Source organism: Megalobrama amblycephala, linkage group LG14 (genome assembly GCF_018812025.1).
Source record: "Megalobrama amblycephala isolate DHTTF-2021 linkage group LG14, ASM1881202v1, whole genome shotgun sequence".
NCBI lineage: Eukaryota > Metazoa > Chordata > Actinopteri > Cypriniformes > Xenocyprididae > Megalobrama > Megalobrama amblycephala.
In genome coordinates this window covers 1,402,501-1,419,701 of record NC_063057.1, presented here as the reverse complement: position 1 = coordinate 1,419,701, position 17,201 = coordinate 1,402,501, and the positions used below count along the sequence as shown (strand labels likewise).

The 17,201-nt window shown below is 37.6% G+C and overlaps 1 protein-coding gene across 4 annotated transcripts in view; it reads right to left on the bottom strand.

The window, feature by feature from the left end:
- Positions 1-7,858: 7,858 nt before the first annotated feature.
- scaf11 (SR-related CTD-associated factor 11) overlaps positions 7,859-17,201 on the bottom strand; it is a 12,047-nt gene continuing 2,704 nt past the window's right edge. For 2 of the 4 annotated variants that reach the window (XM_048155149.1, XM_048155148.1), the window contains exons 4-15: positions 16,814-16,891; positions 16,646-16,725; positions 16,494-16,564; positions 15,357-15,391; positions 15,166-15,266; positions 14,456-14,572; positions 14,066-14,139; positions 11,694-13,937; positions 10,149-10,468; positions 9,758-9,934; positions 9,546-9,668; positions 7,859-8,608 (exon numbers count right to left, since the gene is read on the bottom strand). In XM_048155149.1, coding sequence (XP_048011106.1) covers positions 8,498-8,608; positions 9,546-9,668; positions 9,758-9,934; positions 10,149-10,468; positions 11,694-13,937; positions 14,066-14,139; positions 14,456-14,572; positions 15,166-15,266; positions 15,357-15,391; positions 16,494-16,564; positions 16,646-16,725; positions 16,814-16,891 — 3,531 coding nt within the window. In that variant the 3' untranslated portion in view covers positions 7,859-8,497. The remainder of the gene's footprint in view (positions 8,609-9,545; positions 9,669-9,757; positions 9,935-10,148; positions 10,469-11,693; positions 13,938-14,065; positions 14,140-14,455; positions 14,573-15,165; positions 15,267-15,356; positions 15,392-16,493; positions 16,565-16,645; positions 16,726-16,813; positions 16,892-17,201) is intronic. The other 2 variants (XM_048155151.1, XM_048155150.1) reach the window with 2 other exon arrangements.

Here is a 17,201-nt window from a genome sequence, read left to right as displayed (position 1 = left end):
ATTAATTTCAACTCATTTTCCACATTTGATTATTTGTCGTTGGTTGGGCTGTGTAACTAATAAGATTAAAATATTTAAAAAAAAAAAAAAAAAAAAAAAAGCTTTATAACTTAAAGGTTATTATTTAAGGTAACTCCTATTTTGTTATAAATTATTTATCCGAAATATTTTTTTAAATAAATTATTTAAAAAACGAAACGTGCGCTTGTAACCGTTAATTAAAAACATTACCCTGCTACCGCACAGATTAATTTATAATATATAAATTTGAATCGATAATTTAATGACTCCGTACAGGAAAATAACAGCAAAGTAATTCACAGAATTCACCACAAGAGGGCGTTCAGGGTCGATTTTTTAAAATCTAGGCTACATATATAATATAATAATATTTTATTAATATTTTGCACATGTTCGTAAAAAAATTAATTGTATTTAATCAATGCAAAATAATTTAATGCATAGAATTTAACTGCAGAAGGTTGCAGCGATGTAATTCGCACAGTTCACCACAGGAGGGCGCTTAAACTCGAAATTAAAATACAGCTTTAAAAATATATTTCTATTAAATAAAGGGGTAATTTGACAGATGTTTTGCTGATTCACACGGTAATGATCAATTTATTCAATATTAAATGGATTAAAATTAATTTAATACAAGATTTTTCTCTAAGTTGAGTTATAGGCCTGTTGAAATAAAATAAAAATGTATTATTTATTTTATCAATAAATCAATAGTATTTGATTTCAAAATAATTCGTAGAATTTATAACTGCAGAAGATAACAGCAATGTAATTCACACAGTTCACCACAGGACGGCGCATTTTCCTCTAAAATATGGTATTTTAACAAATCGGGAGATATAAGCAGTAACACATAAGAGAATGATACAGTTCACACAATGATTTTCTCATATTTTTCCCTCAGTGTATAGTTATATGTTTAGAAGATTATTGTAGAAGCAGTGTAATTCACACAATTCACCACAGGAGGGCGCTCGGTTACGTTAATAGGAACGTTTAATTGCAAAGAATAATCAATCATTTAAAAAAAAGATTAAAAAAAAGAAAAAAGATATAGCCGTAGACGTAGCAGCGATGTAATTCACCTAGTTCACCACAGGAGGGCGCTTGAACTCGAAATTAAAATACAGATGTAAAAATATAATTCTACCTATTTTTTTTACAGTCTATGATTTCTACTAAATAAAGGGGGTAATTGACAGATGTTTTGCTGATTCACACAGTAATTATAAATTTATTAAATATTAAATTGATTAAAATTAATTTCATGCAAGATTTTCCTCTGACTCGAGTTAAAGGCCTGTTGAAAGTTCAACTGACTTGCCTTTTTAAAAACTGTATTATTTATTTATTTTAACAAAATATGAGACAGAACAACAATATACAGCGACTGATACAGTTCACGCAAGGACTTTTGTCATTTTTGTCCTTTACATGTATGTCAGATGTTTTGTGACCGCACAGGATATTCAGAAAGTTATTAAATCATTTTGAAACAATGTGAAATAATTAATGGAAGATTTTACTCGAGATAAAGCCATAGAAAGTAACAGCAATGTAATTCACACAGTTACGTTCTTTTGACTTAAGCTCTTTTAAAATATATTTTATAAAGATGTTTTTACAATAATAGGAACGTTTTCATGGCTTTGATTAATAAATAATTTATAAATAATAATAATAATTTCAATAAATGCAAAAGAATTTAATGCAAGGTTTTCCTCTAACAGTGTAATTCACACAGTTCACCACAGGAGGACGCATTTTCCTCATTTTCCTGTTATTTTAAAAACTCGTGAGATATACGCAGTAAACTAATTAGAGTATCATACAATTCACACAATGATTTTGTCAAATTTTTCCCTCAGTTTATAGTATGTTTATAATTTTAAATCAAGATTATTGTAGAAGCAGTGTAATTTACACAATTCACCACAGGAGGGCGCTCGGTTACGTTCTTTTGACTGACAAGTTTTAAACATATATTTAATAAAGATGTTTTTACAATAATAATAACGTTTTAATTGCATAGAATAATCAATCATTTATATTAAAAAAATATTTGAATAAATGCAAAATAGTTTAATGTAAGTTTTTCTCGAGATATTTGAGATATAGCCGTAAAATAGCAGCAATCTAATTCACAGAGGTCACCACAGGAGGGCGCTTAAACTCGAAATTAAAATACGGGCGTAAAAATATATTTCTACCTATTTTTTTTACAGTCTATGATTTCTACTAAATAAAGGGGGTAATTTGACAGATTTTTTGTTGATTCACACAGTAATGGTCAATTTATTAAATATTAAATCGATTAAAATTAATGCAAGATTGTTTTCTGACTCGAGTTAAAGGCCTGTTGAAATAATGAACAGCAGTGTAATTCACACAAGTTCAGTTGACTTGCCTTTTTAAAAATGTATTTATTCATTTATTATATATTAACAAAATATGAGACAGAACAACAATATACAGCGACTGATACAGTTCACGCAAGGACTTTTGTTATTTTTCCCTAACAATATATTTTCTTTGAAAATACATGTTTGTCAGATGTTTTGTGATCGCACAGGACATTCAGAAAGTTATTAAATAATTTTAAAACAATGTGAAATAATTAATGGAAGATTTTACTCGAGATAAAGCCGTAGAAAGTAATAGCAATGTAATTCACACAGTTCACCACAGGAGGGCGCTCGGTTAAGGTCATTTGTCTGGTATTGTTTGAGAGAAATATGCCGTTCATACAAAGAATATTTTTGTGAAAAATAATATTAAATAACTTTTTTCACTTTTTTCTAATTTGTTTTCCAATAAAAAGGTTTTGCTGCTGCACAGAATAATCAATAATACAGTTCAGTTAATACTAAAATTCAGACTAGAATTTAAAATGTATATTACAGATATAAGAATATATTTCTACTAAACAAAATAGGCAATTTGCCAAATGTTTTAATGCTACACGTGGTCATAATCCGTTTATAAAAATATATTAAATCATCGCAAAATTTAATTGAGTTTTCTTTTGGCGTTATTCATACAAATGGCCACAGGAGGGCGTTCCGGCTCGGATTTTTAAATCTATATTAGTACCTCTATGATTAGTACTGATATAAGAATATATGGCAGATGTCTTTTCACTGCACAGGATCATCAAAAATGTATTAATTAACATTAAGTCAATGCAAGATAATTTAGTGCAAGTTTTTCCTCTGACTCGTTTGCCGTAGAAATAAGTTGGAGATTGTGATGCACACAATTCACCACAGGAGGGCGCTTTTTTTCTCTGAAATATGTTATTTTAACAAATCAGGAGATACACGCAGTAATACACAAGAGAATGATACAAATTACACAATGATTTTGTCATTTTACCCCTCAGTATATAGTTATATATGTTTATAATCATTTTTTTAATCTAGATTACTGTAGAAGAAGTGTAATTCACACAATTCACCGCGCTTAAACTCGAAATTAAAATACAGCTGTAAAAATATATTTCTACTAAATAAAGGTTTATTTTTTTGTAATTTGACAGATATGTTTTGTTGATTCACAGGCTAATTATCAATTTATTCAATATTAAATCGATTAAAATTAATTTAATGCAAGATTTTCCTCTGACTCGAACTAAAGGCCTGTAGAAATAATTAACAACAGTGTAATTCACACAGTTCACCACAGGAGGACGCATTTCCCTCATTTTCCTGTTATTTTAACAACTCGTGAGATATACGCAGTAAACTAATTAGAGAATCATACAATTCACACAATGATTTTGTCATATTTTCCTCTCAGTTTATAGTCATATGTATGTTTATAATTTTAAATCAAGATTATTGTAGAAGCAGTGTAATTCACACAATTCACGGTTACGTTCTTTTGACTGGCAAGTTTTAAATGTATATATTTTATAAAGATGTTTTTACAATAATAGGAACGTTTTAATTGCATAGAATAATCAATCACTTGCATAAAAAAAAGTTTAATGCAAGTTTTTCTCGAGATATTTGAGATATAGCCGTAGAAGTAGCAGCAGTGTAATTCACACAATTCACCACAGGAGGGCGCTTAAACTCGAAATTAAAATACAGCTGTAAAAATATATTTCTACTAAATAAAGGGGGTAATTTGACAGATATTTTTTTGCTGATTCACACGGTAATGATCAGTGATCATTTTCCCCTACCAATATAGGCTATTTCTTTTGAAAATACATGTTTTTAAGATGTTTTGTGATCACACAGCACATTCAGAAAGTTATTAAATCATTTTGAAACAATGTGAAATAATTAATGAGATTTTAATGAGATTAAAAAGATTTTATTAGAGATAAAGCCGTAGAAAGTAACAGCAGTGTAATTCACACAGTTCACCACAGGAGGGCGTTGAGACTCGGATTTTTAAATGTATATTACAAATATAAGAATATATTTCTACTAAACATAATTTGTCAGATGTTTTCCTGCACATATTCGTAAGTCAATAAATAAATAGTATTTGATGATTTCAAAATAATTTAATTTAATGCATAGAATTTATAACTGCAGAAGATAACAGCAATGTAATTCACACAGTTCACCACAGGAGGGCGCATTTTCCTCTAAAATATGGTATTTTAACAAATCGGGAGATATAAGCAGTAACACATAAGAGAATGATACAGTTCACACAATGATTTTCTCATATTTTTCCCTCAGTATATAGTTATATATATGTTTATAATCATTTTTCATTCTCGGTTACGTTAATAGGAACGTTTTAATTGCAAAGAATAATCAATCATTTATAAAAAAAACAAAAAATACATAGCTGTAGAAGAAAGTAACAGCAATGTAATTCACACAATTCACCACAGGAGGGCGTTGAGACTCGGATATTGAAATGTATATTACAAATATAAGAATTTATTTCTACAAAATTTGGTTTTTTTTTTCAAGAATATTTTTGATGCTGCACAGAATAATTAATAATTTATCGAACTAATATATATATATATATATATATTCCATTTTTTGGACAAAACCAGTGAAACTAAGGGGGGGGGGGGCTTTTTATATATATATATATATATATATAAAAAGCCCCCCCCCCCCCTTAGTTTCACTGGTTTTGTCCAAAAAATGGGGAATCCTGGTTCAAATCTCACTTTTGCAGTGGTTCTGTTTTAATGCTTTCAATGATCAAGAGACAAAATTGTCCCCCAAAATCAAGCTTTGAATCCATTGTCTCCAGTGGCTCAGTGGTCTAAATGTACTTCCTTAATGTGGAGAGTCATGGTTCGAATCTCTCTTCTGCAATGGTAAGTTCTTTACTTTCATTGGTTCTGAATCATCAATTGAGACAAAACTCCACCAAAACAGAAAAGCTCAAGGAAAGAAGTGGCTCAGCTGTTTGAGTGTTGCTCCTTGATTTGGAGAATCACGGTACAAATCTCTCTTTTCTGGTGAAAGATGCTGAACCTCTGGTGGTTCAGTGGTTTGAGTGTCAGTCCTTCTCTGGTTCGAATCTCAAACTGTTGTTTGTGAAGGATTTCTTTAGGTTTGTTGGTTCTGAATGATTAAGAAGAAAATTGACACAAAAACTAAAGTTGGAGCAGTGAAATCCCAGTGGTTCAGCAGTCTGTTTGTTGCTGTTTCATATGGAGAATCCCGGTTCAATTCTCACTCTTTACAGCAAAAAGCTTTAGTTTCACTGCTTTTGTCCAAAAAAAAAGGATATGCCCCCCAAAAAAGAAGCCAAAGCACAAGTTCTCCAGTGGTTCAGCGGTCTAAGCGTGATTCCTCTATGTGGAGATTCCTGGTTTGATTCTCATTCATTACAGTAAAAAGCTTTAATTTCACTGTTTTTTTCCAATTAAAAAATGACATGCCCCCTCCAAAAAGAAGCATAAGTGTGGGCGCTCCTGTGGTTCAGCGGTCTAAGCGTTGCTTCTCCAAGTGGAAATCCCTGGTTTGATTCTCACTCTTTACAGTAAAAAACTTCAATTTCACAGTTTTGTCCCCCCCAAAAAAAAGGAGGTGCAAGTGTGACTTATGCAGTGGTTCAGTGGTCCAAGCATTGTTTCTCCAAGTGGAGAATCCTGGTTTGAGTCTCACTTCTCAGGTGGCAAGTTCTTTACTTTCAATGATGAAATGAGACAAAATTGTCCCCCAAATTTTTTTTTTGAATCTGTCGTCTCCAGTGGCTCAGTGGTCTAAACATCATTTCTTAACATGGAGAGTCATGGTTCGAATCTCTCTTCTGTGATGGTAAATTCTTTACTTTCATTGGTTCTGAATGATCAATTGAGACAAAACTCCACCAAGTTCAAAAGTTCAAGGAAGGAGAATCCTGGTTCAATCCTCACTCTTTGCAGAAAAAAGCTTTAGTTTAAATGGTTTTGTCCAAAAAAAAAAAAGGATATGCCCCCCCCCCAAAAACACAAATGTAAGTGTGGACCATCCAGTGGTTCAGCGGTCTAAGCATTGCTCTTCCAAGTGGAGAATCCCGGTTCAATCCTCACTCTTTGCAGAAAAAGCTTTAGTTTAACTGTCCCCTCCCCCCAAAAAAAAGGATATGCCCCCAAAAAAAGAAGTGTAAGTGTGGATCCTCCAGTGGTTCAGTGGTCTAAGCGTTGCTTCTCCAAGTGGAGAATCCTGGTTCGATTCCCACTCTTTGGAGAAAAAGCTTAACTTTCAGTGATTTTGTCCAGAAAAAAAGGATATGCCCCCCAAAAAAAAGAAGTGTAAGTGTGGAAGTGCCAGTTAGCTCAGTGGTATGAGCATGATCTCCCTGTCGGGAGGTTCCCGGTTCGAAACTGGCCTGGACACTGAAGCATGGTTGCGTGATCAGAACCGATCAGGATCAGATCCTGACAAGAGAAGGTCGGAAACGAAGGGGGGAGGTTAATATCCAGCCACCTCCCCCTGGGGACTTCTGGGACGATAACCAGCAGTGGTTATCTCTTATGCAAGTGTTCGACTTATAATAAAAATATCCAGCCCCCAGACTAAGTCAACAATTGTCCAGCCCTTTTTTCCAGATAACCTGCCACTTCACCATGACCTTGCCCAGGTCTCCTCCTCGTTCCACCATCTTTTCATCAGTCCAACCCACCTGGTCTCCAATTGCTTGTTTTCTGGAGATCTGGCCAGGGTTCGAACCAGCAACCTCTTGAACCGTGAGGTAGCACTCATACAAGTGAGCTACAGATCTCATTGCTTTGAACATGCTGGAACTTATATTTCACCTTTAAACCTGCATGTGACCTGTGACTTCCCAGTATAAGTAAAACCGATTAGGTCAGGTTAAGTTGCTGAAACAAAGTCTTTCTGTTGGATGATTGAGAATCACTTTCACAGGCATCATGATTCAATTGATTCAGTTCACTGATACTGACGGCTCACAGAGGGTTTTCAAACATCTCTGTGGGAATCATGTTTCAGATCTAGACTAACCACTGCCTAAAACAGGTCAAGACAACGAAAAGATTCAGTATGCTTTGGTGACAAGGCGAGCTGCATCGCTTCTCTGCCATTCACAAATGCTCTACCGTGGCCTCATGGGCCTCCGTCATATGCACGCTTAAGAATTTCAACGGAAGTAGTAGGTCCACTTTTTGACGTTTTTTATGAGTACTGTGAATTTGGATACATTCTACTCACAACATACTGTTTTTCACCTACTATATACTAGAGAAGTGTTATTTTGGACGTAGCCATTCTTTTTGAGAACCATAATAACTTTCCACCTTTGCATAAGTTAACGAGCCCCTTAATTAAGGTTGATGAGAGTGTGATGCTCTGATTTGACTCTGTGAAGACTGAATGCAGTAAATCGACACAGGACGGGATTCAGGGAGCTGGTTTATTTCATTGCTTCTGGGAGGGTAAACAGACACAGTGATTGAACTGCATAAACAGAAGTACAGGACTGATAACCTGATAACAACAAAATCATCTCAGCTCACCAACAAACTACCCGTGTTCTTTCCACGTAAGATTATGATTGAATCACACACACACACACACACTCAGACACACATATTCAGCTTCTGCAGGGAATAATAAAGCTAATGCACATGTACTCCAGATTGTTTCGATGCTTCTAAAGGGAAAAGTTCAGGTCCAAATATTGACTACTGAGAGACAGAGACAGAGAGAGAGAGAGAGAGAGAGACAGGACAGGTCCAGTCGTACCACTTGAATCATTTGCCTTAATCATTTGCTTTGCTACTTTAAACTTAGAAGCAAAATGCAATTATAGCGACACCATTACAGACCTTAACCCCCCTCCGCCCCATACACACACACATACACCCATAAGACACAATCCAATAAAGGGCATTTGCACTATATCAAATCCAAATTAAACAAAATATGTCATCTCTAGAAAAATCTTCATTCTTGTATGCAAATGTGTTAAGAACGGCTCCAGTCAGTGACACCGCGGTGGAGGAATTGCACTTGTGCAGTCAGCAGAACAGCGACCCTCAGCTCTTCTCGGATTTGCTTTTGCGGATGCGTTTGTATTTGTCGACGTACGCTTTCACCAGGTTGGCCACTTTGTCTGCATTCACCTCGCCACTCTTGCTGTGGCACACCTGAAAGAAAGAGCAAGACATGCGTGTGTGCGTATGAAGACATGCATATGAAGCCCCGTGTGCAAAATTCATCATTTGAGTAAACATTATGCTGACACTAAGAGATGGCACATGAACATGAATTTAGGAATAGATACACTTAAAATCAAACTGAATATGCAGAGCTGCAAATGTGATTCGTGAGATGCAGCAAAGAGAATGACTATAATAAATATATATGACTATAATAAAAAATAATGAAATTAATCAATATTATTATTGTGTATATATATATATATATATATATATATATATATATATATATATATATATATATATATATATAATATTGATTAATTTTATTATAATAAAAAATAATAAAATTAATCAATATTATATATATATAGATTAATTTTATTATTTTTTATTATAAATATAATACAAATAAATAAATAAAACACATTTTATATATTTTAATTATATTTGATTACATAATAATAATTATATTATAATATATATTTTATATATATATATATATATATATATATATATATATATATATATAATACATATTTATATTATATTTATACTGTTTTATTTTATATTATTTTTTTCCTTTATTGTTATATATATATAATATATATATAATTGATCAATTTTATTTTATTTTTTAAATATAAGAACAATATAAAAAATATATATTAAATGTATTAAAAAATAAAAAATATATTAAAAATAAATGTAAAATAAAATTATATAATATAAAAATCAATATAATAAATGTAATATTAATTAATAATTACTATAATGTAATCAAATATAATAAAAACAAGGCTGGTCACTACATTTTCCATCAACAGTGGCAAGATTTCTCATTTGTTTTTCATGCGGGAAAAAAAGTTTACATTTTAGTGTGAATTATACAACCTTTATGAATTGACTAAAAATGTAAACGTACTTTTTCCACAGCTTTGCGTACAATCTCTTTATATTCCTCCTTGTTGATTTCATTCCTCTGATAATATGGCTTAATCGCTGTTTTCACCTCATTGATGGCCCGCTCTTGAATCTGCAGTTTCTGCTTGAAAGGGAAAAGTGTATTTTAGGAAATGTAGTACAGGATACGGACATTATTAACATGGAGCTCTTTGCTTGAACGTGAACACTTGCCTTCTCTTTCTTTGAGCTGTCGGCATGGGCCTTACTGTGAGTGGCAGGTTGGGTGGTGGTGGAGGACGGCTGGGCCGCACTGGCCATCCCAACAGGATGAGGCGGCCCTGCAACTACTTTGGTTGGCATGGGTTTGAAAGAACCTTTGCCTGGTACAGGAAAACTGGGCATCACCTGCTGTAAAAATAATTAGCACATATATAAATGCACTTAAAGGGGAAATCACCAAATTAAACATTAAAATTAAAATCCTGACAGTACAATGTTGCTTAATTTTATATTACCTGCACAATCATCTCGAATATAGTGATTTTTTTTTATTCCAGCTATTTAAAATAATGACATTTTTATGGATTTAGTTTTATTTATCGATAATAACCCTGGTGCTCACCTGGTGACTTTCAGGCGGTACCGCGGTGAAGCCGCCCTGTTGCACAGGTGGAGGTGGTGGCGGAGGCGGAGGCAGACCCTGCACGGCTATGGATGGGACCTGTAGGAGCGACCCAGTGGGATGCAGCTGTACTGGCACTGGAGGGGGCAAACTGAACTGAGGAGGAGGCTGCAGACCCATGGCTGGAGGTCTCGGCAGCATATGCCCCATGGGGTAACGGAGGACCCCCATCACACCGAGCTGGTGGGGCATTAGTACGGGGGGTAGGGCTGGCACTGCCTCGGTTGCCAGGGGCGCATTTGGCTCATTCTGTGGGGGATCTGAAATATGGAAAACAGACATGAAAATAAATGTGACCCAAACATATTAAAAGGGAAATTCACCACTAGCAAAATGGGCTTATCCGCTTGTTAAGTCATGACGTAAGGAACGCCGTTTCCGGGTCCAAGCCTCAACTCGTTTCACTTGAGAATGCCATTGACGGCCGTTTATGAGTGCTATTTATTCATAATAAACATCAAACATTTTAAAAAGTTAAACATTTTAAATACTTACAGTCTACACAACAGTCTCCGTGCTCACAGCGTCACAGACATTAATATTTTAACGATTTATAAAAGATGAATCATTGTCTGGCCATCTGGGATTTTGGTATGGAGATAAAGGTTATAATTATATATTTTTTGTACTATTACACCACATCGTGTGTGTATATTAGCACCATTTGTTGTTTTCTTGTGGTATGAGATAGAGCGTTTGGACCCGGAAGCGCTGCCGCGTGACGTCAGACTTAACAACCGGATAATTAAACTAGGCTGTCTATGTTAATAGAAATGCAAATATCTTGAAACTGGAGGTACATGACTAGAGAACAAGAGCTGTGGCATTATCTTCAATACCCATAATGCACTTTTGAAAATCAGCATATTTGTGCTTCAAGGATAAGACTAAAGAAATCACACTGATGCGAAAATGACAAACAATTGTCTGTTAACGTCTATTCAGATTCAACAGATTTTTTTTAATTTATTTTTTTAATTTATTTATTTTTTTAAATGGAGGAGCGTTTTAATCTCTTTTCCATTGTACTGTGAATACTGCTGACCAACCAATAACATTAACACTTTTAGCCACATGTCCAGAGCTGCTGCAGTTACATAAAACAATGCCTAGGTGGCGCTAAAGAACAGAGGTTTTTTTTTTTTAAATAAATGATTAAACTGATTTTATTATTTCAATTGATTAGACATTCTTTTTCATTACTAAGGTTTAAATGTAACCACTAAAAGGGAATCGAGAAAAATTCAAGCGAAAACCCCCCCCCCCAACATTTCAGTATATATAAAAAACCCAACAGATTTTGAGGCCCTAATTTAATGTAATTTTTGTTAACCATTTAATAATTTATTGTACAAGTTCCATGATTTCAATTACTTGGATATGCTTTTTGATTACTAAAGTTAAAATGGAATCCTGGAAAAAAAAAAAATTGGTTTGAACACAAATCGTATACAAAAATAGTTTTTGTTGGTGATAAAGACAGACCTGCTTGTTTTGGGACACTTGGTACAGCTTGATCCTCCTCTTGTCTGTTCCAGGTATTGTTGCCGCCTCCTCTGTCCCTGCGCGAGTAGTAGTTCTGCACATCAGCGGGAAGAGTTCGCCGCACGGCCCAGCTCGATGCTGACGACCACCCTGAACGATCCATCGCCGTCTCACCGCCCTCAGACTCTTTTCTCTTTCCTCCGGCTCGGTTTTCGTTGAAGCGACTGTAAGAATCTGCGTTATTTGCTGTCCCTGAGAAAGAAGAACGTTGCCTCCAATTATCTGCTGGCTCGCCCTGTTGGCTGGACGACCAGTGTGCTCCTCCTCTACCACGTCCGGCGCTCCAGCCACCCCGAGACCAGGACTCTGCAGGTGGATCGCCTCGAGCATCAGTGTCCGGCCAGAGGCTCTCCCTCTCTTTTACCCAGTCCGGGTTCTCGCTCCTGCCTCGATCGGGCGACGCCTCATGGAAGTTGCCATTGTCGGATGAAACAGGATCTCTTGTTGACAAATGCCCAGGTTTTTCCGCATTGTTCCTCCAGTTGGAATTGCGGAAACCTCGTCCACCACCCCTGCTCCGCCATCCATCCGTGCCCCAAGACTCCCTCTTGCGAGGAGAGTGGCCGCCATGATCAGCGCGTTCCTGGGACGGGCTCCGGCGTCCGGGTCGGTTTCTGTTCCTGGAACGACTACGTCGCCTGTGACTACGCTCCCTGCTACGACTACGGCTGCGATTCCGCCGACCTTCCCGCTCTTCCTCTTGCTGCTCGCGGCTCCGAGATGTGGATCTGGTCTTGTGGCTACGGTCCCGTGATCGGGACCTTGACCTGCGTGAGCCTTCATTCTTAGACTCCCTGGTAGGCGACCAAGTGGTCGTAGGCGAGTGAAAGCGAGACCTGCGGGACCGTCCCTCCCGTTCCCTCTTGTCCGAGCCTTTTGCTTCCTTACAGCAGTCAATCTTGGGCTCTTGATCGGCCGCATGAGCCACATTCACAATGGGATCTATTTCAGCTTCAGCAGCATGGGCTTCACTCTCGGATGCAGGAGAATCGCACTCCATGGGAATGAGGTCAGTGTTGTCCTGAGGACTCCTTGCATTAGTGTCCTTAGTTTCTGAATTAGCTTTCTCTCCAAGAACAGACGAACCGGCGGTCTGATCCTCTTGGAGAGGTGGAAAGCTACTGGATTCCTGCTTGTTGGCATTGTCTTCCGTGGTGTCAGGCTCCGGTTTTAGATCTGCAACCTCTTGGAGAGTTGGAAGGCTACTCGATTCCTGCTTGTCGGAATCATCATCTGTGGTCTCAGACTCCGGTTCCAGATCCGCAATCTCTTGGAGAGGTGGAACGCTACTCGATTCCTGCTTGTCTGAATCATCTTCCGTGGTGTCAGGCTCCGGTTTCAGATCCACAACCTCTCGGAGAGGTGGAAGGCTTATCGATTCCTCCTTGTCGGCCTCGTCATCCGTGGTGTCAGGCTCCGGTTTCAGATCCGCAATCTGGTCCGAAGTGACCGTGGGAGGTTCAGCTGTTGATTCCACTTGCAGAGATGATTCAACATCCTGGGAATCCGACTGAGACTCTTGCAAATCAGCAGAGGAAAGAGATAGGCAATCTTCCTCCACTATTGGTGGAACATTCACCAATTCAGCTGAGTCTGCATCATTTGTCTCCACTTCCTCCTTCTCCACATCTCTCTGATTGTCTTCATCTTCAACCATACTCTCAGTTACCATTTCTTCTACTGTTGCCGTTTCCTCTTCCTGGTTATTGGACTCAGTAGGACTTGTCTCATTCTCCATCTCCATCTTGTCCTCCGTATCAACTGGGTCGTCAATCTGATCAGAACTTGCTTTCTGGTCTGTTTTTGGTTCCTCGGATTCCGTTTCCTCATTGACTCCATCTTCCTCATGATTCCCAACCTCATCACCCTCATGTTTCTCCACCATCGTCTTCTTCGCACGTCCTTTCCTCTTTGCTCCAGACCTCGGATTGTTCCCCTGCTGTCCCCTGCTCGTAGAAGCATGAGTATCGTTTCTGGTTTGTGGTGTAGAAGAGGTGGCGTCCGAATCTGTCGGTTGCGACTGTGCAGCTGAGGAATCCTCTGCCTCAGTGCGACTGTGTCGAGAGGAACGTCTGGTTGCAACAGCCTCTGCTGGCTTCACAGATGTCTTTGACCCAGAACCCCTGGTTCCCTTTCTCTCCTCACCTTTGGGGCAGGTGACGGCACAAACTACTCCATGAGGAACTAAAAAACACGGGAGGCAAAACAAGTGTTAACAAAAACATTATTATTAAATATAATTGAGGAAAAAAATGTAACTAAAAATAACTAAACTAAAATGAAACAGACAACTTTATATCAAGTGAACTCACCGTTATGTGCAGAAAGCAGCAGATTCAGAGAAGCGGAGACAGCTGACAGAAGCAGGTGTGAGTGGAGTAACACCCTAAAAGTCAATAAAAAAAGGTTTATAACCTAAAATGCACAAAAAAGCAAATAGCAGCTAAATAATACAAATACTACATTTAGATTCTCATTTATACCTATAAAACAAAGTACTACAATTGAGCAAAAAAAAATTTTTTTTTCAAAAGTTTCAAAACAAAAGCCGAATCAGAATAAAGTCGAACTCCCCTAGTAAACAGGAAGAGATCATCTTAACATCATGGGTGCAATGAGATTCGAACTGGCGGTTTCAGCAGTTCTTGCTGTTTTTGAGTGCACCATGCATCAGATTCTCAGTAAACAGACATGTTCCTCACCTGGGCACACCTGTAGAGAGGACAGGTACAGAGGCAGGAAGCCATCTGCGTTTTCTCTCTAATCTCCTCCACTGAACGATATCTGGCCCCTCCTCACAAACATCAACAGATCCTGCCCTACAGCGCAAGACAGAAACAACAAACAAAACACTTTAACCTTCTACAAAGTCTTGATGTTGTTTTTGGGCTCTACTAGAACAGGTTTTCCTGCTTGACTGTTTATTATTTTCCTCATATTTTCCATTGTTGCAGTTCCTCTACTCACAGTCTGTCATTAACGCTCTGTTTAGTTCCTGTTTCTATGAAGCCCCTCCTTCTGAAAAGCACAGTGTGCTCTGATTGGTCAGCTGGAGCAGTGTGTTGATTGGTCAAGCGCTTCGAGCATGTTTTGGAAATGTCCCGCCCCTTACCATAACCGCCAGTTTCAACACACTACTAACTTATTTTGGGCGGGAATTATTTAAATGAGGAAATTATTGTGACGTGTTCGTTCCCGGAAGAACTACAATGGAGGCGTTTCTGGAAGTTCAGAAACAGTGACACTGATATGGAAAATAACTCCCGCTGGAGGGACTTTGCAGATCTTTTCATGCTCAAACAGCAACATTACACACTAAAGAAAGATAATAGGTCCATCCAAGAGACACTGTTTAGTCAAAAAAGAAACAGAAGGCACATGATGTTCTGCCGTCAGGTCAGTGTGCACTTACATGATCTGCGTCAGTGTGCCGAACGTGGCTCCCTGCTGGCTGGGCAGTGATGGGTGAAAATGCTGAGTGAGCAGAAGAGAGTGGCATGAGTCTCTCCTTACCTGCACACATAAACACTGCTTAACACTTCCTGTTTAATTCCTACGCAATAAATGAGACCAAAAGCAGGAATACATTAGCCCAATACTAACCTTTCTGTTTTTATCTATAGATGCATCCGAGTCACCTGCCGGGGAATAAAAGACATTTATTTTGGAAATATTATTTTCAATGACTCTCTCAAAGACTTCACCTGTTTCTTTCATTACTGGATGAATCAGCGTTGAATGAATGATTCAATGGCTCACTCACATTAGGCTTGTTTGAGATGCATTGGCGCAGCACAGACTTAAAGGCATATGATATCAATGTACCATGAGAGCGATTCAAAAGCATAAGGAGTCGTTTGCTATCCAATCGCTTGCGGTACTTTGATGTCATTCGCCAATCAGCCTGTGCTGCGCCGATGCATCTCAAACAAGCCTAAAGATTTGTTTCATTACTAGACGAATCAGCATTGAATGAATGATTCAATGACTCACTCAAAGACTTCACTTGTTTCACTACTGGACAAATCAGCATTGAATGAATGATTCAATGATTCACTCATAAAGACTTTACTTGTTTCACTACTGGACAAATCAGCATTGAATGAATGATTCACGCATAAAAACTTCACTTGTTTCATTACTGGACGAATCAGCGTTTTTGAACAAATCTCTTGAATGAACGATTCAATGACAAATAGAGTTTTTAACAGTCACTTCTCGCCACCTACTGGAGTAACGACGCAACTGATACAATCTTCATTTGAAGCGTCAAGTTACTTTCAAAGGTTGATTCATTCTGTTTTTTAATGGTTAATCATGCAGCTCTACCTCAAACATAATCTAATGCGAGTCGTTTCAACAGGCAATATTCTTGTTTATGCAACTTGATCTCCCGACAACATGTTTGGCAATTTCAACAGGTCTCTAACTTTGTGAAAAAGAAGTGAAAACTTATACTGTGCAGTACCAGAATAAAACAAAAAAGAATTATCTTTTGCAACCTACACATCACATATACCAATACTTAATAAGATTTCAAGCTGAAATTCACATTAACAGTCATTTATGTTCATGTTTATTCCTAATAATGCATTAAAATATTATTATATGACAAGTCCAAAGTACTTTCCATTAAATCAAGAGAACTTAAGTTGAATTTAACCTGGAATAAGTGTTTCATATTGAAATATAACATAAGCACCTCATAAATAAGTCAGGAATCAATATTTAAGCACATACCTTTTCTGTGACATTTCTGTTTGGCATTAGCTCTTTTCTCTTGTGTTCTCTCCAGAGTTCCTGTCTCTGCCCTGTTAACAACACAATTAACTATTAAATAATCAGATGAACATCAAAATGAACACATGCAAACGCAGCCACGCAGCACTTACACGGAGACGCGGCGTATCCGTTGACCATCCTGACTGCAGCACGCATGCAGCTCTGACAGTCTGAGCGCCTTCACTGGAAGCTGAAACACAGAGAAGAAGAGCAGCTGAGTTTCATCAGGAATCAGAGGCTCTTACAGAGACATACAGGACATCAGGAGGACATCTGACCTTGATGCACTGCTGCGAGGAGCCCTGCAGGTAGATCGCACTGAAGGGTCTGCGGTCCACTGGGCAGGACTGAACCATCTGTAGTCCATCACACACATCATCACACATTACAGTATGTAGTTATTATTTCCTGGGTAGTATGCAGATCATACAGGCTGTTAAAGCTGTCACTGATCTATAAATATTAGGGGTGTTGCGGTACATGAATTCGTCCCGAACCGCACGGTATGGATGTCACAGTTCGGTTCATGCAGTCAGACGACGAATACAGTCAGTTACAGGCCATCCACACTCCAATTCAGAAGGGGGCGCGAGAGGTAATACAACACTGTTTGCTAACCTCCACAACAGGAAAAAGACCCGAAGAAGAAGAACAGCACATATGCGA